Here is a 20,569-nt window from a genome sequence, read left to right on the forward strand (position 1 = left end):
CCACATCTGCCCCTCAGGGCTCCAGATCCTTCTCTTTATACTTTGGAGAGTTTCCATGTGTGAGGAGTGGCAAAACTGGCAGCAAGTGCCTCTGTGTCTCAGGGAAAGTCATTGCCAACCGGACAGTGGACTACGAAGAAGTACACTGGCTCAACTTTACCGTGAGGGCCTCAGACAACGGGTCTCCGCCCCGGGCAGCTGAGATCCCTGTCTACCTGGAGATCGTGGACATCAATGACAACAACCCCATCTTTGACCAGCCTTCCTACCAGGTGGGGGGCCAGGCAACAAGTTGGGTCAGGACCTGTGCCCATTCCTTGGGGCCTTCGGGCATCTTCTACCCTTACCCTGCCAGCCTCTGAGCCCCAGGGGCATGACCACCCCGTGAGCAGCGTGGTGCCCTGGGCTGTCTACCATGGTGAGTTTTCAGGGAAGAGGCATAGACTCCAGGACTGACCTTGGCCCACTCTCTCTCCCTGCCCGCTGGGTTCCAGGAGGCCATCTTTGAGGATGTGCCTGTGGGCACGGTCATCCTGACAGTCGCTGCGACTGATGCCGACTCAGGCAACTTTGCCCTCCTTGAGTACAGCCTCGGGGATGGAGAGGGCAAGTTTGCCATCAACCCCGCTACGGTAAGCAGGCAAACCGGGCAGTGGGAAGGGCCCAGGGTCGTAGGCTGAAAAGCCACCAAAAGTATCATAGTCATCCCGGTTTCTGGGTCATGCCACCAGAACGTCTGTAGCCTCAGAGGTTTTTTTTTTTACCAAGTCAGCAAGCCCCGCTACAGTCCCAGACATCCTGTAGACCGCACTTTCTTTCCTGGGGCCAGAGATTTTTGGAATTCCCCCAAACCAGAAAACCTGATGCAAGTCCATGAGGCTGCTTTTTAAAACTATCAAAAGAGAGGTATAGGAAGCTCTGCAGAAAGTGGGCACGGTGTTTGAGCTCCTGCTGTATACATAGCACTGTATTCCGTGCCGGGGGAGGGAGGCCTCAGACTTGTGAGAGAGCAGAGAAACTCAAGAGAAAGGATGGGTGATGACTTCAAATGACTGTACGTTGGTTCAAAGCTGCTAGTTCAGCACAGGAGAGACCACGGTGGCCTGGGGGCGGTTGGTCAGGTAGGGCCTTCCCCAGGAGCTGGGCTGGAACTGGACTTTCCCTCCTACTGCCTCTCCCTGCCCATGTCCCCCTGAACTCTGCCCTGTCAACAGGGTTCTGTCCTTCCTGCTCAGTGTGAACAGTCAGTCATGGTCCTGGCCCGGCCCTAGGAAGGGCAACTATTTACAGAGTACCACTCTATACCTGGCCGGGGAGTGACTCCCATCCTGGGCCGACCGTCCCATCTCCAGGCGGACTGGGCACTGGGGATAAGAGAAGCCACTGGAATCAGAGCTCCACGGGGGCAGGGGCGGTCATCCGTTCTGTCCAGTGCTGCACCTGCAAAGCCTAGAACGATGTCTGGCATATAGTGTATACTCAATAAATATCAGTTGGATTGATGAAGGACCTGATTCCACCCTCCCCCTACTAGGGTGACATCTATGTGCTGTCCTCTCTGGACCGGGAGAAGAAGGACCACTATATTCTGACTGCCTTGGCCAAAGACAACCCTGGAGATATAGCCAGCAACCGCCGAGAAAATTCGGTGCAGGTAAGGGCCACCAGCCTGGGCCAGGAACACCGAGGACTAGAAGTGTGGAGGCATCGAGCAAAGCCTTTCCTTTAGAGAATGCTGCAGAGTGGGAGCAGAGCCACCCGGTCCCCTCAGAGACATGGCGGCAGAGGAGGAGACAGCAAGAGCTTAGCTGGCTGAGTCAAAATGGCTGTGGCTTGGGGAAACAGGGACTCTTGAAGAGAAATCTCTTGTGCCAAACCCCTGCTAAGGCAGTTGAAAACACCTGAGTGTGACTTGAGTCCAACCTGGGGCGCCACGTGTCCCACTGTCCACGGTGACCCACGGAAGGAAACAGTCTAGCAACCAAACATAATCGTAGAGCGATTATCTTTATTTATGTCTCTTGAAGAACATTAGCGAGGGATCCAGTTCCCAGCCCCATTCCTATTCCAGTTCTAGCACCGATGCCATCACCCTGAGGCCAGCGTACCACCTTCTAAACCCTATCCCCACTTCTCTCCAGAGTATGCCTTGAGGCTTTGCTTTCTCCTTCTTTCGTCCCCCCTGTTCTGCCTTCTCCAGTCCTGTCATTCTCTATCCAGTTCCTCCACATCTTCCCGCAATAACCTAACCATCCAAGGTAAAGGGTGGGGGTGGGTGAGAAGTTCGGTGGGCAGAGACAAATTCTTGTGAGCAGGTAAGGGGGGAAGGGGCTGGGAGCTCTCACACGTACCCGAATCCTGTCCCTGTCACATGGGCTGTGTCGTCTCACACGTGCTGTGCTGGGAAAAGCCCATTATTTGGAGCCAGAAGACAGAGGTCCCACTAGCCGAGCACCCTGCATTTGGCATGTGACCTCGCCGAGCCTCAGCTGTCAAATCTGTAGGGGATGGGAGAAAGGGCAGCAATGATGATGCTTCCTGCCCAAGGCAGTGGTGAGGCAGGGAGATGGGGAGTTGGCAAATGCTTTGTGCACGGAGAGGGGTTCTTGAAATCACCGCCGTGAAGGACTTGGATGAGGCTGCTGTCAGGGCCATGGGAGCTACGCGGGGAAAGGGCCTCCTCACCTTCTGCGTCCACAGGACCCGCCCCGGGCTGTGGGGTCGGCAGAGGGAGCCAAGTCCCAAGCCAGACACAGATCCCCGGCAAGAGAGAACTTCTGGGAGTGGAGGAAGCACAGCCCAGCATTAAGATCCAGAGATCAGAGTCAGATGTCTAGGGCCACTGTGGGAAGCAGCAGAGGCCAGAGCAGGAGGTGGGCGAGGAGGGCTCCCTGCTTCTGGGCCCAGACGCAGATGATCCTGTAACCACAGTACTATTTGCAAAGCATTTCCTTGAGCCAGGCATTGGGCACACGTACCATCATGGGTGAGCCTCACTAGCCCCTGAGAGATAAGATACTACCGGCCCCAACGGCGAGGAAAACTGAGACTCGGGGTTAAAGAAATTGAGGTCAGACTCCAACAGTGGGCACTGTCCACGCTGGCTTACTCCCGTGTGACCGGGTCACCTGAAGCAGCAACCTAGTATGCTCCTGACCTTTGACCTCAACCTCCCCCCCGCCCCCAGGTGGTGATCCAGGTGCTAGACGTCAATGACTGCCGGCCACAGTTCTCCAAGCCCCAGTTCAGCACAAGCGTGTATGAGAATGAGCCGGCAGGCACCTCAGTCATCACCATGATGGCCACCGACCAGGATGAGGGTTCCAATGGGGAGCTGGCCTACTCACTTGAGGGCCCTGGCGTGGGTAAGTAGTCTGCTCCCCACCCATGATGCCTTGGGCGTGAGAGGGGCAGCCCCAGGGCCAGGAGGAGGAGGAGGAGGAGGAGGGATGGGAAGGACGTCTCAGCCAGAGCCAGGCCCTGCTCTCTTGTCCCACCTGCCAGAGGCCTTCCACGTGGACATAGACTCAGGCCTGGTGACCACAAAGCGGCCACTGCAGTCCTACGAGAGGTTCAACCTGACCGTGGTGGCCACGGATGGCGGACAGCCTCCACTCTGGGGCACCACCATGCTCCTGGTGGAGGTCATCGACGTCAATGATAACCGCCCCGTCTTCGTGCGCCCGCCCAACGGCACCGTCCTCCACATCAGAGAGGTACTGCTGTCCCCTGGTCCTCCCGCCCACCAACATCTCCCTTCCCATATCCGGCCCACTCCCTCCTCCTGCAGTCACGCCTGGGAGACTGAAAGGGCCCCTCTGTGAAAGTGGGGAAGCTGAGGCCAGAGTGGGAGACAGACTTGTTCAGTGTCACACAGCGGGTAGTAGTATGAGCTGAGCTGTGCCAGCACAAGGGGCCCAAGTCTGACTCTGTCGCTACCAGCCAATGACCTTGAGAAAGTGACTTTTCTGGGTGTTTTTTAGATGCCCCATCTCTTGCTCCGAGAAGTCTACCAGAAAAGCCAGTCTCCCCGGAAACTCACACACCACCCCCCATATTGGTGTCTCAAAATAAACACACATGTTCCTTCCGTCTGTCTGTTGTTCCTGCTGATACCATGCCTAGGAATTGAGTACCAGCATCAAAATAAGAAACAAGGGGAAGTGGCTGAGGTTCCAGAATTCCCCCACCCTTTCGTTCCTTGCTCTAAATTGCCTTGTAGGGGCGCCTGGGTGGTCAGTCAGTTAAGGGTCTCACTTGTGACCTTAGCTCAGGTCATGGGATCAAGCCCCATGTCCAGCATCATGCTGACAGTGCAGAGCCTGCTTGGGATATTCTCTCTCTCTCTCTCTCTCTCTCTCTCAAAATAAACTTTTTAAAAAAATTGTTTAAATTGCCTTGTAAAGACAGGCAGTACTCCTTCATCTGCCCCTTCCCTCCTTCCTCTCAGCACCCAGGCCCGACCTGCCCCCTGGTGGTATAATCGGGGTGTCTCCCACTTGCTCTCTGTTCCCCAAACTTCAGCATGCCTCCACCTCTCAGAATGTCAGCATCAAGTCCTTGTCGTCACTCTGTCTCCTCTGAGAGGCCCCACAGGAGAAATCTGTCCCAGGGCTGCGCTCTAGGAAACGCTGTGCACCTACCTTGTGAGTTGCTTTTTCCAGCACCTACTGCAGTGACAGAGTAGTCCTCTTTGCACTGCCCGCCAGGGAGCTCAGAGCAGTCAGCCTACGCCAAATGACCCCACAGGGACTTAGTGCACAAACCTGGACCCCTACCCCTCAGTTTCCATCTTCCTGCCAATCATTTTCTTTTCCTTTTAAAAAAAAGTTTTTATGTCTATTTATTCTGAGAGAGAGAGAGAGAGAGAGAGCACACGCGCACACAAGCAGGAGAGGGGCAGGGAGTGAGGGAGGGAGAGAATCCCAAGCAGCACAATCTGTGTTGTCAGCACAGAGCCCGACGCAGGGCTTGATCCCACAAACCACAAGATCATGACCTAAGCCAAGATCAAGAAGAGTCAGACACTCAACTGACTGAGCCACCCAGGTGCCGCCATTTTCTTTCTTTACCCTGATTTTTTTTTAACTTGTTTGCTCTTATTATAACTTATACATTCTTATAAATTGTCTCAAATCTTTTTTTGTGGAACGAGGCAAGGTATAAATTAATAATAATCTAGTTCTTTTTCCACAACAAAGGCCCATTTGCTACGTTTTTCCCGTCAAGACTCCAAATTTTGAAAGATTTGTGTCTCGCAGAGAACCAGCTGCGTTAAGTAATTACCTATTTGTCATCCCACTTTTCATTAGTTAGATGTAACTGCCATTCAGAGTTTCTGATCGTCATGATCAGTGAGATAAACAGTGAAACCAGGCTGAGCTGATAATTTTCCAGCTAAAAGCCAAGAAACTTGCTCTTTGCCTTGTGCCTGTACAGCTTATTATGGGTCAGTATATGATACCCATCAGATTTGCTGATATCTGAGACTTCACTCAAGGGAATCAGGAGACTGAGGTCCAGAGACGTGAAGTGGTGTGTCCCAAGTCACGTGGTGAAGTAGACCAGAACCCAAGTGTCCTCTCTATCCACCATTGTCAGCCTACCAGCCTATCCCTCATTTTCATGTACCCCATTGGGTAGACGGTGTTGTCTGGGGGACACCTAAGGCTCCTGTGATTAGGGTAGCAGAGAGCAAGACAGACCGAGCAACAGAATGGTGGCTGTGGCCTCAGCTTTTGGATTCCCCTTCTGCCTTCCAAATCTCAGCATGCAATGGGATCCGAGGGACGGGGGAAGGCCCTGGAAGGGCAATAACCCTGAAAGACTTTGAAGCGTGGTGGATGGAGACCAGCTGGGACCATCACTGGGTCGTGGAGTGGGGGTGGGGTGAAGGGATGCTCTAGCAGATGCTGAGACTCCAGGAGAGTCCAGCTAAGCAGGCAGGCGTTTCCTAAGGATGCCAGAAGGTGGCAAGGGCATTCTGCTAAGTGAGGACAAAGCACAAGAGCTCCATCCGGGCGTGGGAGCTGGCATTCTCTCAGATGGCCCAGGAGCCTCCCTGCCATGCCCCTCCACCCCCCACCACAGGAGATCCCGCTGCGCTCCAATGTATATGAGGTCTATGCCACAGACAACGACGAGGGCCTCAACGGGGCCGTGCGCTACAGCTTTCTGAAGACGGCTGGCAACCGGGACTGGGAGTACTTCACCATCGACCCCATAAGCGGCCTCATCCAGACCGCTCAGCGCCTGGACCGCGAGAAACAGGCTGTGTACAGCGTAAGGGGGCGGGCCCCAATGCGAGGGGCGGGGCCAAGAGAGGGGCTGTCCTCTAGGCGCAGGGCCACCACCTCCCCACCTAGAATGCCCACAAGGGCGGTGACCTGGCCCCCAGGGAGTGCCCTCCTCTGACTGTACCCCTCCACCCCCCAGCTCATCCTGGTGGCCAGCGACTTGGGCCAGCCGGTGCCATACGAGACCATGCAGCCGCTGCAAGTAGCCCTGGAGGACATCGACGACAACGAACCTCTCTTTGTGAGGCCCCCGGTGAGCTCGCCCATTCCCCCTCCCCCCAACCCGCACCCACACAGGGACTCCCCGCCTGCAAGTACACACGCAGGGCTCCCCCGTGCACACTGTGCCATATACATGTGGTTACGTTCAGAAACTGCATGCGCTTCCTACAACATTTATTGAGCTGCTGCTATTTCAAGGCACTACCCAGCAGTCAAAAAAGCAGGCAAATACGCCTGACCCCTAGAGCTGTAACTCACCTAATTGCACACACAAGAGCACACAGGAAACCTGAAATTGAGCTCCGCTTCACCAAGCTGGGGCCAGCCGAGCTGCTCGTGTAGACTCCTACTCCACAACTTGACGGGGTTTTTTCTTGTGGGCACATGGGGGTGACATTCCCTGGAGGCTCTGAGTGCACATCCATGTGCATATAAGGGCGTGCCCCCTTGGGGCACCTGGGTGGCTGGGTTACGCATCCAACTTCGGTCTGGGTCTTGATCTTGTTCCCAAGTTCGAGCCCCACATCAGGCACTGTGCTGCCAGCTCAGAGCCTGGAGCCTGCTTCAGATTCTGTGTCTCCCTCTCTCTCTGGCCCTTCCCCGCTCAAGCTCTGTCTCTCTCGGTCTCAAAAATATAAGTATTTTTTAAAAAAAAAAAATTTTTTTTTTTTTTAAAAGAGTGTGCCCCCTCATTCAAACATCCATTCAGGTGCTGGGATACTTCATAGAACCTGCCAGACCAGGCCCAGCCCACGCTCCCCTGAGGTTACAGAGGTCCTGCTCACCCCACAAGCCTTGGGCAATAAAGTCCCTCAGCACCTACAGAGGTACTGCGCAAGGTCCTTTGGCCTTGGCCCTCATGTGACATCCCCCTCCCCCCTGCAGAAAGGCAGCCCCCAGTACCAGTTGCTGACAGTGCCTGAGCACTCGCCACGTGGCACCCTCGTGGGCAACGTGACAGGCGCCGTGGATGCAGACGAGGGCCCCAACGCCGTCGTGTACTACTTCATCGCAGGTGGGGCCTGCCAGGGCCAGTGCCCTACCTACCCTGGGGCTGGAGATGACCCAAATATGCCCCACCCCAGCCCTGCCCCTTCACCCTGTGCCGTGGTCCCATCCTCAGCCGGCAACGAAGAGAAGAACTTCCATCTGCAGCCTGACGGGCGTCTGCTGGTGCTGCGGGACCTGGACCGGGAGCGTGAAGCCGTCTTCTCCTTCATCGTCAAGGCCTCAAGCAATCGCAGCTGGACACCTCCCCGTGGGCCCTCCCCAGCCCTCGACCTGGTCACTGACCTCACCCTGCAGGAGGTGCGCGTCGTGCTAGAAGACATCAACGACCAGCCCCCGCGCTTCACCAAGGCTGAGTACACTGCAGGTGCAGGGGCCAGAGCCTGGGTCTAGGGGGCGGGGCGGCCCCTGCCCTGCCGCTTACACCCACCTGCCCATTCTCTGCAGGAGTGGCCACCGATGCCAAGGTGGGCTCAGAGTTGATCCAGGTGCTGGCCCTGGACGCAGACGTTGGCAACAACAGCCTGGTCTTCTACAGCATCCTGGCCATCCACTACTTCCGGGCCCTTGCCAATGACTCTGAGGACGTGGGCCAGGTCTTCACCATGGGTAGGAGCCTCCACCCAAGACCTCTGTCACTGCACAGACTATAGTCTGGAGGAGATGGGGTCTGTGTGGGCACCACAGGGTATGAGTGGCTGGCCAGCCAGCCATGTCAGTCCTTCGGTCCACCCGCCCTTCTGGCCATCGTTCAGCCAGCTATTTGTTAATCCGTTCATTCACCCACCGATCTTTCTAGTCTCTGATCCCCCTTTCCATCTCTACATCTACCCACCCACTTTCTCCTTCCTTCCATCTCTCCCGTCTTCTCATCCATTATTCATCCATCCATCCATCCGTTCACCCACCCGTGTGTCAGTCAGCCCATCCATGCATCCATCTACCCATCTACCCATCTGTCCATTCATCCACCTTCCCATCCTCCTTTTGGTGTGTCCACCTATCTTCCTATTTATGTACCTCCCCCTCCCCCGGGCCAGGCACTGTGCTAAGCACTGAGGAGCCAGAATTCAAAGAGCACATATGTACCTGAAAGCGTGCATGTTTACTTGCGCATCGGCCTGTGTGGACAACTGAGCCTCTTGGGTCAGGTTCTGCAAGGCCTGGAGGGTGTCCCATTACCCAAAACCTTCCCCATTCTTCTCGCCTACAGGGGTCAGTCTAGACTCCTTGGCCTGGCTTTCAAAGCTCACCAGGTCTTTCTTCCTCCTGGTCCCTCCTCTTCCTGGCTCCACAGCCCCCCACTATCTGTAAGGGCCCCATGCCCACCCAAGCTGAGCCCCTCACCACTCACTCCTTCAGCCTGTTCTGTACCATCCTCCATTGGCCTTCGCCCTGTCTTCACTTCCTGAAATCCCATCTTGACCTTCACCTCTGTCTTCAGATATGCTCCCCCTAACCATCCTCTGAAGGCTAATTCACAACCAGTCACACAACCAGACATCATCCCTATGTCCTCTCATCTCCTACTGCTTAGTTTAGTAACTTAAGAAACTGAGGGGCTGTGTACCTTGCCAAAGGTCACACAGCGAGAAAGTGGCAGATCTCGAACCCAGGTCTATGGTCTTCTAAGAGAAGACTACTGTACGACCTCTGGTTATGTCTCTAGTATGGTTGTGGAATTCTGAAGTGCACGTGTGTGTGACAGAGACAGACACCGAGGTGTTCACACGTCTCCCATCGCCCCTGCCTGGGACAGTGGAGTCCCAAACTTGTCACCCTTGGGACACTGCAGCCCACAGTTGTGTTTTAACTTGCAGTGTTTAAGTAAAACCTTAGAAATCTCTAGAAGCACCGGTTGTGGCAGCACTGGCTGCGTTCTCCCAGGATAATAATCCACCAAGTGGAGGTCAGAACTGCTGCTCCTTCAGATGAACGGAACACTCATGCTCACTTGTCCCCCCCCTCCCCCCACCTTCTCTGTCAGCTTCGCTCTGCCAGGCCCTGCGGGGACTTGTGGCCTGAGATGCAGCCTCCCCTCAGTGTGTCCAAATGCCCCTGGCCCTTGCCCCTCCCCAGGGGATTGAGGGGGCACTGGGTGGCCCCTGAGCTGCACCCTGCCCGCGGGCTCTTCCTGCAGGGAGTGTGGATGGCATCCTGCGTACCTTTGACCTCTTCATGGCCTACAGCCCTGGCTACTTTGTGGTGGACATTGTGGCCCGGGACCTCGCAGGCCACAATGACACGGCCATCATCGGCATCTATATCCTGAGGGATGACCAGCGTGTTAAGATTGTCATTAACGAGATCCCCGACCGCGTGCGTGGCTTTGAGGAGGAGTTCATCCGCCTGCTCTCCAATATCACCGGTGCCATTGTCAACACTGATGACGTGCAGGTGCCCCATGGAACCCACCCTGGGTCTGCGGGCTATGAGGGGAGGAGGACCACGCCACAGGGATGGGGCACTGCCACTGCGGAGAGGTCAGGGGAATGAAGGGGGGGTCTCTGTAGCCCCTCAGTCATTCCCTAGCTACATGGCCTTGGGAAAGTCCTTCCACGTCTCTAGCCATCAGCATCCTTACCTGTAAAAATAGGGCCAGTGACAGCACCTGGCCCAATGCAGCCAAGCGACTGACATCACGCGTGGTCCTCCATGAGCACTCAGCAGTGATAGGTTTATCGGCAGGGTAGGCCAGGAGCAGCTCCCCATCCCATTCCTTGTTCCTGCCACGCCCCCTGACACTTCTTCTCACCTAGTTCCATGTGGACAAGAAGGGTCGGGTGAACTTCGCACAGACAGAGCTGCTCATCCACGTGGTGAATCGCGACACCAACCGCATCCTGGACGTGGACCGGTGGGTGGGGTCCGGTCGGTTCACCTGCCTGCCTGGAGCCGGGGAGGGGACCCACCAAAAGAGGCCGATAACACCATCAGGCCTGCTGTGTGGGGCTCTCGCCCAGAGGTGGGCAGGGCTTGTAGAGAGTAGTTTGCGGGTGTGAGCAGAGCTCCACCCCTCTGAGTCCTACTCTCCCCATCTGTAAAATGGGAGTATTACATGGATGGTGAGGAAACGAGCAGGATCCTGTATGAGGAGTGGTAAACCCTGTAAGATACAAAACCATTCTAGCTGAGTGGGATTTGATCTTGCAAAGCTTGGTGGGGGTGAATCTGGGGGTCGGAGGCAGGAGCTCAGCAGAGCCTTCTGAGTGGGATGAGTTCTTGAGGAATGGCTGAAGAGGGAAGCTGAGGCCCCCTCCCCTCGCTCAGGGTGATCCAGATGATTGACGAGAACAAGGAGCAGCTGCGGAACCTCTTCCGCAACTATAATGTCCTGGACGTGCAGCCTGCCATCTCTGCCCGCTTGCCCGACGACATGTCCGCCCTGCAGGTAGGTACTCCTGGTGGCACCCCACCCCACCACCCCTCTGCCCTGGGTGCTCTCGCCCACTCACGCCTGGCCCCACTCCCCCAGATGGCGATCATTGTCTTGGCCATCCTCCTCTTCCTGGCTGCCATGCTGTTCATCCTCATGAACTGGTACTACAGGACCGTGTGAGTGACTCCTCCACCTCCCTGCCCTGGGAAAGGCTGACCAGCCCTGCTCCTGGGACAGTCACAGAGGCAGGCAGGGCCCTGAGATGCCAGCCCCACCCAGCCTCCTTCACCAGCCCCTCTCTCTGCTTCTCTCTAGACACAAGAGGAAGCTCAAAGCCATTGTGGCTGGCTCGGCAGGTGAGCAAGGGCTACGATGGGGGACTGAGGCGGGGCGGGGGGGGGGGGGGGGGGGGGTGAGGATGACAAGGCAGGAGGGGCCTCTGGGGGCCTAGAGTGCCTACCTAGGCCTCATAAGGCTGGCTCAGGCTCCACCAGCCACAGCAGGGTGCCTCCCTCCCCTCCATGCCCCAGAACTTCTCCCTACAGGAAATCGTGGTTTCATTGACATCATGGACATGCCCAACACCAACAAGTATTCCTTCGACGGGTGAGTGGGGCCCCTGAGACCTCAGGGTCACTTTGAGGAGGCATGCCCAGGACCCAGTGGGAGCGGATTGTCTGACACCCCTCAAGCTCTGAGGGACCAGACCAGCTAAAATCTGAGGTGTGGGTGCCCCCTGGTGGCCAGCTTTCTCTATAAAGTGTTGGCTGAGCTGGGATTGGGATCAACACCCCAATTGGGCCCCCAGTTCCAGCAGACACAGACATGGACTCCAGGTGCAGAGTGAGGCCTCTGTACCAAAACTAATCGAGATCAACATGTCCTGGTTCTTGAGGGATCCTAGCGTGGCTGTGCGCCCAAATGCAATGGGCTAGGGGCCTACTTCTCAAGGCCATGAACCTCCAGTCCCAGGAAGGTACTACCGTTGGCCAAAGAAAAGAGCAGGGGTTAGTGGTTAAGCTACAAGGGCATCTGTCCCTCCGCACCCCACCCACCCCACTCCCCACCTGCAGGGCCAACCCCGTGTGGCTGGATCCTTTCTGCCGGAACCTGGAGCTGGCCGCCCAGGCTGAGCATGAGGACGACCTGCCGGAGAACCTGAGTGAGATCGCAGACCTATGGAATAGCCCCACCCGCACCCATGTGAGCCCTGGCCAGAGCTAGGGGCAGGGGGTGGACAACCGTGCGGGACGGGGTGGAGGTAAAGCAGGTCTTTGCCACTGCCTGCCAAGGAGCTGGGTTCCTTGGGGGATGAGGGTGGCGGGTTGTATCCACTACCCTGGGTGTGTGTACATACGTGTGCATGCGGTCTACCTCTGCTCCGGCTAATGTCCCCTCTCCCCAGGGAACTTTTGGGCGTGAACCAGCAGCAGTCAAGCCTGATGATGACCGGTACCTGCGGGCAGCCATCCAAGAGTACGACAACATTGCCAAGCTGGGCCAGATCATTCGGGAGGGACCCATCAAGGTGAGCCCTCCCTGCAGGCTTCTGCACCACACCCCCTCAGGGGCCCGCACCCAGGCCTCTGGCTGAGCTCAGACCAGTTCCCCAAGATACAGGGATGGGGGAGGATCCTGGGAAACAGCTTTCTCCACCTCGAGGCTCAGAGAGGCCAGGGCATCTGGCTGACCAGGAGCTACTTCAGCCTGCAGTGGCCTGGAGCCCACGTGGGTTCTAGCTGGCCACTGTCACCAGGCTCTGCTCCCAATTCTTTCCCCTCGGATCAGGTGCCTATGCACCTTCCAGCACCTCCATCCGAGTTATGGGAGTGAGCAAGGGGTATGACAGGCAGGGGAAGGCCTTGGTGGGGGGGTTAACCCTCTCGCTCCCCCAGGGATCGCTGCTCAAGGTGGTCCTGGAGGATTACCTGCGGCTCAAAAAGCTCTTTGCACAGCGGATGGTGCAAAAAGCCTCCTCCTGCCATTCCTCCATCTCTGAGGTAGCCGGGCGGGCCCGGAGCTGTGTGCTGTGCCCCAGCCCTGGGGGTGCTCATTCCTTCCCTCCCTCCCTCTCTCGCTCGCTCCAGCCACCCACATCCTTCTCAATCCCTAGAGTTCAGCAGCCAGGGCCAAAGACAGCAATGGGTGGGGCCCAGGAAGTCAGCCGGCAGGCCCAGTCTACTTCCTGGGCTCTGCAGTGGGCTTTCCTAGAGTGGGTGCTGAGGAGTGTTTCTCAGACTTGAACCCCAAAAAGATGCCTTTAAAAGGCATCTGATGTCCTTATAGGAAACAGGCTGCAGGGTCGAATGGGCCTACATAAATTTATTTGCCTGCAATGATGTCAACACTTTAAAAATTCACTTTCTTCAAAACCCCAGATTTCCAGTTGGGCCAATTCCCAAACGGAATAGGCTAACAACGAACAGTTCCACCCAGGACAAAAGTGCCACCATGTGTTGAGTTTCTACTATATCCTATCACCCCTCCAACTTCACCTGGGGACACTCCCTACATGTCCTGCTCAAGGACAAATTGTTGACAAATCCAGATACCAAAACTCCATCACAGGACCCTTCTCAAAGCAAATACACAAAATTCAAGATTCTCATGGGAAGCAAGAACACATCCCTAACACCCTAAGTGTCCGGGTTCCCCTCTGTACCCAGTTTGAGAAACACTGCCACCAGCTGGACAGGCCAGCCCACTGCAGCACAAGCCTAGAGGTGCTTGCAGAGCTACCTGTGGGCAGTAGGAAGGAAAAGGACACAGGAGGTGGGACTCTGGGGCCATCCACCTGCTCAGCCCTTGGGCATGACCTTGAGCATGGGTGGGTCTCAGAGCCATTGGGGGATCCTGGCCTCTTGCAGCTGATCCAGACTGAGCTGGAGGAGGAGCCAGGGGAGCACAGCCCCGGTCAGGGCAGCCTGCGCTTCCGCCATAAGCCGCCGACAGAGCTCAAGGGGCCTGACGGGATCCACGCGGTGCACGGCAGCACGGGCACTCTGCTGGCCACTGACCTTAACAGCCTGCCCGAGGACGACCAGAAGGGCCTGGGTCGCTCACTGGAGACGCTGACCACAGCTGAAGCCAGTGCCTTTGAGCGCAACGCCCGCACAGAGTCAGCCAAATCTACACCCCTGCACAAGCTTCGTGATGTGATCCTGGAGAGCCCCCTGGAGATCACAGAGCTATGACCAGACGGGAGCCTCGCCTCGCCGGTGTGAGCAGCACCTGCCCCCATCTCTCCCAGGGCAGGGCAGAGCAGGACCACAGTGTGGGCCCCTCCCCAGGCTGGCTCTGGGCGCACGACCTCGGGCTGGCCTGGTGGCAGCCCGCACCAGCTGCTCAGATTCCACTTCTGCCAGATGCCCATTCAGCACCTGACCTCTAGCTTCATAAAATTTGTTATTTTTTTAAGAAAACCAAACAAAAATGTTAAGCATCTAAGGACACAGGTAAGGAGGGTCACCGGGGGCTCAGGAGTGTGAGGACCAACTCAGCCCAGGCTGAGCTCTTAAGAGGCCAAGCGGGCCCTCTTCCCCTCCCCTCCCCCTGACTTTCAGACCAGAAGAGGGAGGCCCAGAGCTGGCGTACCCTGCCTGGCCTTGGCTCCCTGACTTCAGTTCAAGTCCCAATGTATTTCTAGCACATTCCCAGCTGGACATCCAGCTAGGGGCTGACAGTGATCCCTGCCTCCCCACATGGACATGGCCAACGTTGGTGAACGGCATTCTCTACATTTCACTGGCTTCCCAAACGTGCCCGGCTCCTAAAGAGAAATGACTGGTGTTCTCTTGGGTTCTGAATGTGTTTGTGTGTATTCCTTTTTTAAATTAAGTTATTCCCTCAACATTTTCCCCTTGATTTTGTTTAACTGGTACTCACTGAACGTTTCTGGAATGGTCTGAATTTTAAATAAGAAAAGCAACTCACAAGGAATCAGTAGTTCATTCAATTAGCTCTGGCTCTGGTAAACTACCCTCCCTTTGGTTGGCCCAGGGAAGGGGGGGAGGGTGAAGGGCAGGGCAGATCTGGGCCTGACTTTCAGGGGTTCCTTTGACCCACTGCGACCCTGGGTCAATCAGAGAGGAGCCAAGTAGGATTTCTTTGCCCACTCTGCTTGCCTTCTGTGGCCAAGTGAGGCTACAGGACTGCTGGACACCCACAGGTCAGAAACCAAACTCCCCTGGCTGGGGTGTTATGGAAGCACTCGGGCTCAGGTCTGGTTAACAGACTTTATTTATTATTAAATCACAGAAACTTTAGTGCAAAACAAACCAAAAAAGTCATTAAGTCCATTTAATAGCAACTTCATATCTCGCTGTCTCCTGGCAATTAGAAGTGGAAAAGAGGAGGCCAAACGGAGAGGAAGCAGGGCAGCAGCCGAGGCCCCTGGACAGCACACCCAGCAGACCCTCTACCTGAAAGCCAAAGGCTTAGGAGCTGGTCATCCACGTTTATTTGAAGGTCAGAAAGAACATCTTGGAAATGAGGGTTGGAGCAGAGAGAGCAAAGGCGGGCCCTGGGCAGCAGTACAGACGCACAAAAAAGCAAGGCTTCCACAGCCACGCAAACACAAAAGCAAGAGGTGGTCACCACTGTCCACGCTCACACGCAAAAGCAGACCCACAGGACCTCCACGTGGAGCTAGCAGATTACATTCAGGCAGGTTTGCCCCTCCCACCCAAACCCACAGAACCCCAAACAAGGCATCACCAGCAAAGACACAGGAAAGCCGAAACGAAGGTCGACACAAACCGAAGCCTCACCCAGGTCTCCTGAGCAGCTGCTTCCTAAATCCTATGGTGAAAACGCGGTTTTAAAAAGCCTAATTATTCTGAGCCTCTAATCTTTCTTATAAAACTGCCTTTGTTTTGCTGCTATGAATAGCAGCCAATCGGCCCAGAAGAGGGGCGGTCCCCGCATGGGGTAGGCAGAGGGCTCAGAACAAGGCCCGGGCCGGGACCCACCACAAGGGCAGGCTGAAAGACTCCCGGCGCACAGGACATCCTCACCTGTCTAGGCAAAGGAAAGGGACACTGAAGCGGCTATGGGTGGCAGAGGGCGAGACGCCTCCCCCACTGACGGCAATGCTACAATCAGGAGACAGGAAATGAGGGGAGGGGAGAGGGGGTCCTATTTTTATAACAGAGTCGACAGATCTGTGTTCACTGCCCCCAGACACACAAGTAGGAAAAGATGCTGCAGTTTCTCCAAGGAACATCCCTTCTAGTTCCACACGTGACGTTTGCAATGCTCGACAGCCTGACAGGAGAGAGGAAACTGCGTTTAGCCTTCATGTGACAAATTCCACCCCTGGCCCATTAGTGCATCAGACATCACCCAAAACCGGGACCAGCTGTCTTGTCCTGAGTCAGCTAGACAGCGCCTCATTTAAAACTGGGGAGCGCGTGTCCACCCCAGTGTTCGGGACTCCTGAGGCAAGCATCCAGGGCAGCAGCTACAAAGCACTTGCATGTTTTCCAGATGAGCACCCATGCACGTAGGGCCCAGGTCCCCTCCCATCTGATTACAGTCAGAGTCCCGGCACTCAGCAGGTGGCACGGAGGGGCCCCCAGGGCAAAACTCCCCACCCAACTGGGTGCACACTGGCTCTGGCCCGGAGGGCAATGGCCCCTCGGGCACATCTGCCCAGAACAGCAGCAAGAGCCTACTCCTCTACTGACTGTGCTGTGGGCCAGGCCTGGAGGAACAAGGAGCCCCTTGTGGCCGGGACGGGCGTCGCCAAACTGATGCAACCACACCAGCACAGTCATGCCCCATGGTCACGAGGAACCCGCTCGAGGAAGAAAAAGTTGCACAAAGGAACATTAGGTAACCAACTGGTCCACACACGTCTCCACCCAAGAAAGCAGCGTGGGGCACCACCGGCGGCTGTGCGGTCAAGTCAGCGCCACAGCACCCTGCAACACCTGGGTGGTGCCAGCTCTCAGGACCATTCGAGAACAGCCGTCTGGCCTGAGGTGAAGATACAGGCCGGGCTTAAGACCGACCCAAGGGATAGGACTTGTGCAATCTCAGGGGTGGCCTCATGTGAATGTGAGCCTGACCCTGTCACAGGAGAATTAAAGCCAAGAACAGGAAAACAGTAGCACAAAATACTGAAGCACACCCCACCCTTCTCAAGGGCAAGAGCGCAGTCTTCCTGCCTTTACTGGGCCAAGACAGATAAGCCTAATCGCTCCCCTGGGCCTCAGATATCCCCCACCCCCTGGACATAAAGGCAGGGCAGAGAGCTGACTGCAGAGGGGCCTACTGACACAGGACTGTCGTGGGAGCTGCCCAAATGACAAGGCAGGCCTGCGGAGCACTTGCTGGGATACTCACATTGCACTGGGTCGCCGCCTCCATGCTCTGGCACCAGTAGCTAGGGCCCCAGACACACTTCTCAGTTCCCAAGAGAGGCTTACGGACTGCAGGGCAGGCTCCGATTTTCTATACGGTGAAAAAAGGGCAAATGGAAGAGGAAAGAATTAGATCCGCTCTACCGATCCTTTCCAAAACCAGAGATTACCGGCTTCTAGAAGCAGCTACAATCAGAGCTCTGACACGTGCTCCCAAAAAGTCAGCACTGCCGAGTGAAGTGCTGCAGGCCTAGAATGTCCTCCCACCCCCCTGCCCGAGACTCTGCCGCAACCTCAGAGGAGCCCTTCCATGCAGAGCCACCCAGAGGAACTTACCAAGCACACGAAGGAAGGGTCCATCACCTCCACCAGGACTTCGATCAGCACGGGCTCATACTCAGTCACAAACTGATCGCACTGTTAGGTAAACACAGATGCACACCCAGGTCTAAGGGTGTCCACACAGAGTGGGGGCACAAAAGGAGGGGCACCACGCATGTTCTTCCTAAAGAATTCCTGCCACTGCCAACCCAGGACCCCCTTCCCAGATGCCCACCCACCCACACTCAGCCTCATCTCACCTGCTCCTGTTCTCTCTCCCAGTGGCTCCCCCTGAGCCAACAGACTGCCTCTAAGAAACAGCTAGCTTCCCCCCCGCCCCCCACCACCAAAAACCTCAATCACAGGTACAATCAATGAGCTACCCCAGCCTTTGCGCTCTCCAGGCAGGTTCTTACATTCTGGGCCAAAGCAGCCAGGGGCATACCTGCTTCTGGTATGGGTCAGGCAGGAAGCTGCAGCCTTTCTCAAGAGCAGCCAGGATCTCCTGCTTTGTGCTGTTTTTCTCCAGGTTGTGGTCCAAATAGCTCACCAGCTTCTTGCACACCTCACAGAAGCCACCATCCTTCGGCTGAATCACGCGTACTACACACAGGGAGCACAGGCTGAGTACTGGCAGGGCCCGTCAAGCCGAGGGGCCGGCCAGCCACACCCTCACCCTACTCACCAGGCAGCACAGGCAGCCCCTGGGTGGAGCAGAGATGGAGCACGCTGCACACCACTTCAGGGCTCACCTCCTGCAGGAGGATGGACAGGATGGAGGAGCCGTAAGTCTCCACCACCTCTTGGCACTCTTCAGACAAGGATACGGGCAATTTTGAGCACACGTTACCCAAAGTGTGAATTATTTCTTCCTGAAACACAAAACAAGAGGATCGTATCAGAAGATGGAGAGGCTGGACAGGCCTAGGAAAGATTCTCAGTAATACTAACATGACCAGGAAACCAGCCAACAGCAAGATACTCTCTCCTCCCCAAAAAGACAAGACCTATGAAACAGGCCCGACCCCAGCCCAGAGGGATCCACTGGTGCGCAGGGGGTATGCAGATTCCCAGGGCTGGCGTCCACTGCCAGCGATGGCTGAGTCCACCTCTTCGGCTGCTTCTGCCTTTGGGGAACGGGGGTACTCTAGCATTCTAGAAACGCACATACCTCGGTTTTGTTGTTGTCAATCAGCTTGACCACCTCCTTCACCACGTACTCACACATCTCGCACAAAACACTAGCCTTCTCCTGGACCATGTCCTTCTGTTGAAAGGGGAGGACAGCACTTTAATGCTGAGGTCCTCACCTCACCCTGGACCCTGCTGCTCTAAAGGGAAAGGGACACCCTGTGGCCAGGAACAAGAGATTGTCACCCAAAAGGTGGCTTCCTCCCAGTGTCCAAGTTCCCGTCCCTGCCGGTTTTACATGGTGGGAGACCCATCCCTTTGCACAATCCTCTACCACCACCACATCCCGCCACGCACCACCCCCCACCCCACAAAAACCAGTAACCCATACTTCAGAAGACAGAAGCAGTGAAAACATCCCCCAACCCCAAAGAGCTGCCTGCATGATGTATCTGGTCACAATCATTTCATCATTCCGCAGTCATTTTGGGAAGGTGGATGGGGGAGCAGGAGAGTGAGGACTCACTTCCTGTCTACTGTTTAGAAGACAAAGCTTTAAACACATTTCAGGTCTGCCCCTAAGTGTCAAGTCTCGTTATACCCGAGACTTCTTTTCTACGGCCCGCCTTTAGTAAAGTAATCCTGCTGAGTAGAGCTTTCTAGGACAGGAGGAATGCTCTCCCCTTCTGCTGTCCAGCAGAGCAGCACGAGCCACTTGTGTCTACTGAGCGCCTGAAATGTGGCTAGGGTAACCAAGGAACTGATTTTATGTAAACGTGTAGCCACATGTGGCTAGAATACAAGCTGTGAAACTCCCCTTCATTTTCTCTGGCCAGTAATCCAGTCAGCAAGATGGGGCAGGTGGAAGTGCTTCCCCAACCCCACCTGACTTCGTAAACCTGTGGTCCACACGCTGCACATGCTGAGGGAGGACAGAGGAGGGAGATGAGACAGCCAAAGGTCAAGTGCCATGGCAACTTCAGAAGTGTGTGCGTGTGCCACGTGATAAAACGTCACGTGGCCCGGACCCTTTTAAGAACTAAACTGCAAGCCCGATGAACACTAGGACAATTTTGTTCGCCACTCCAGGTCAACGGTTTCAGGACTCCATCTCTAACACACTGCTGGACCCATAACAAGTGACGAATGTAAGCGGATTCTGGAAAACGGTGGATCTTTACTGAGTGAAGGGTACCAGGGAAACGAAAGCAGACACCCACGCGTGCACGGCAGTACACCGAGAAGCTTCTGCATGAGCCTTGGGGTGTTCTGGGAGTATCAGGTTTGCACTGCGGCAACAGTGGGCAAGGTGGAGGGACACGAACATACTAGAAAAAGCTAGACGTGCTACAGATGCAGGCTGATCCTGTGAAGCACTTGGGTTTATAACCAAAGAAGTAAATGCACTCAGGGCTGGGAGAGGGGTACTGCACTGGTAGAGGGGACACCAGAAACTACTGAATGGTCTCAAACTCAAACACCTTTAGCAGCCAAGCAGGGAACCAAAAAAGCGTGAGCCTCACAGAACGTGGTATAATGTGGAGTGGCCTGGGCGTTGCACAGCCCTCGCCAGTACAAAACGGGTGACACCAGGTACCTTAATGGGCTCCACCAGTTCCAACGCAGGGATGACGTTCTCGGAGACCACTTTGGCAGGGACCAGAGTCTGCATGGGCACCTCCTTCACTTGTTCACAGAACCCAACCAGGCCACATATCTCCCTGGGTTGCTAAAGAAGGCACAGAAAAGGCAGTTAGATGCAGGCCTGCACCCACCACCCCCCTCAGTTCCACTCTCTAAACACAAAGGGTGGAGTGCTAGGGGAGCACCCAGGTCACAGCGTCAAG

The 20,569-nt window shown here is 55.8% G+C and overlaps 2 protein-coding genes across 7 annotated transcripts in view; one reads left to right on the plus strand and one right to left on the minus strand.

The window, feature by feature from the left end:
- Positions 1 to 14,757, plus strand: part of CDH23 (cadherin related 23) — a 416,105-nt gene extending 401,348 nt beyond the window's left edge. For 3 of the 6 annotated variants that reach the window (XM_058696610.1, XM_058696616.1, XM_058696618.1), the window contains 19 exons: positions 103 to 272; positions 495 to 632; positions 1,535 to 1,654; positions 3,188 to 3,365; positions 3,505 to 3,716; positions 6,091 to 6,282; positions 6,436 to 6,549; positions 7,404 to 7,533; positions 7,642 to 7,893; positions 7,974 to 8,135; positions 9,667 to 9,923; positions 10,286 to 10,383; positions 10,797 to 10,917; positions 11,002 to 11,081; positions 11,221 to 11,261; positions 11,436 to 11,511; positions 11,979 to 12,108; positions 12,311 to 12,433; positions 13,773 to 14,757. In XM_058696610.1, coding sequence (XP_058552593.1) covers positions 103 to 272; positions 495 to 632; positions 1,535 to 1,654; positions 3,188 to 3,365; positions 3,505 to 3,716; positions 6,091 to 6,282; positions 6,436 to 6,549; positions 7,404 to 7,533; positions 7,642 to 7,893; positions 7,974 to 8,135; positions 9,667 to 9,923; positions 10,286 to 10,383; positions 10,797 to 10,917; positions 11,002 to 11,081; positions 11,221 to 11,261; positions 11,436 to 11,511; positions 11,979 to 12,108; positions 12,311 to 12,433; positions 13,773 to 14,099 — 2,921 coding nt within the window. In that variant the 3' untranslated portion in view covers positions 14,100 to 14,757. The other 3 variants (XM_058696619.1, XM_058696612.1, XM_058696611.1) reach the window with 3 other exon arrangements.
- Positions 14,758 to 15,126: 369 nt separating this feature from the next.
- PSAP (prosaposin) overlaps positions 15,127 to 20,569 on the minus strand; it is a 32,550-nt gene continuing 27,107 nt past the window's right edge. Inside the window, exons 8-14 of the mRNA XM_058696620.1 lie at positions 20,320 to 20,451; positions 18,763 to 18,858; positions 18,277 to 18,463; positions 18,037 to 18,194; positions 17,607 to 17,687; positions 17,254 to 17,361; positions 15,127 to 16,170 (exon numbers count right to left, since the gene is read on the minus strand). Of these exons, the coding sequence (XP_058552603.1) occupies positions 16,135 to 16,170; positions 17,254 to 17,361; positions 17,607 to 17,687; positions 18,037 to 18,194; positions 18,277 to 18,463; positions 18,763 to 18,858; positions 20,320 to 20,451 (798 nt within the window). The 3' untranslated portion in view covers positions 15,127 to 16,134. The remainder of the gene's footprint in view (positions 16,171 to 17,253; positions 17,362 to 17,606; positions 17,688 to 18,036; positions 18,195 to 18,276; positions 18,464 to 18,762; positions 18,859 to 20,319; positions 20,452 to 20,569) is intronic.

The sequence above is a fragment of the Neofelis nebulosa genome, chromosome 13 (genome assembly GCF_028018385.1).
Source record: "Neofelis nebulosa isolate mNeoNeb1 chromosome 13, mNeoNeb1.pri, whole genome shotgun sequence".
In the NCBI taxonomy this organism is placed as follows: domain Eukaryota; kingdom Metazoa; phylum Chordata; class Mammalia; order Carnivora; family Felidae; genus Neofelis; species Neofelis nebulosa.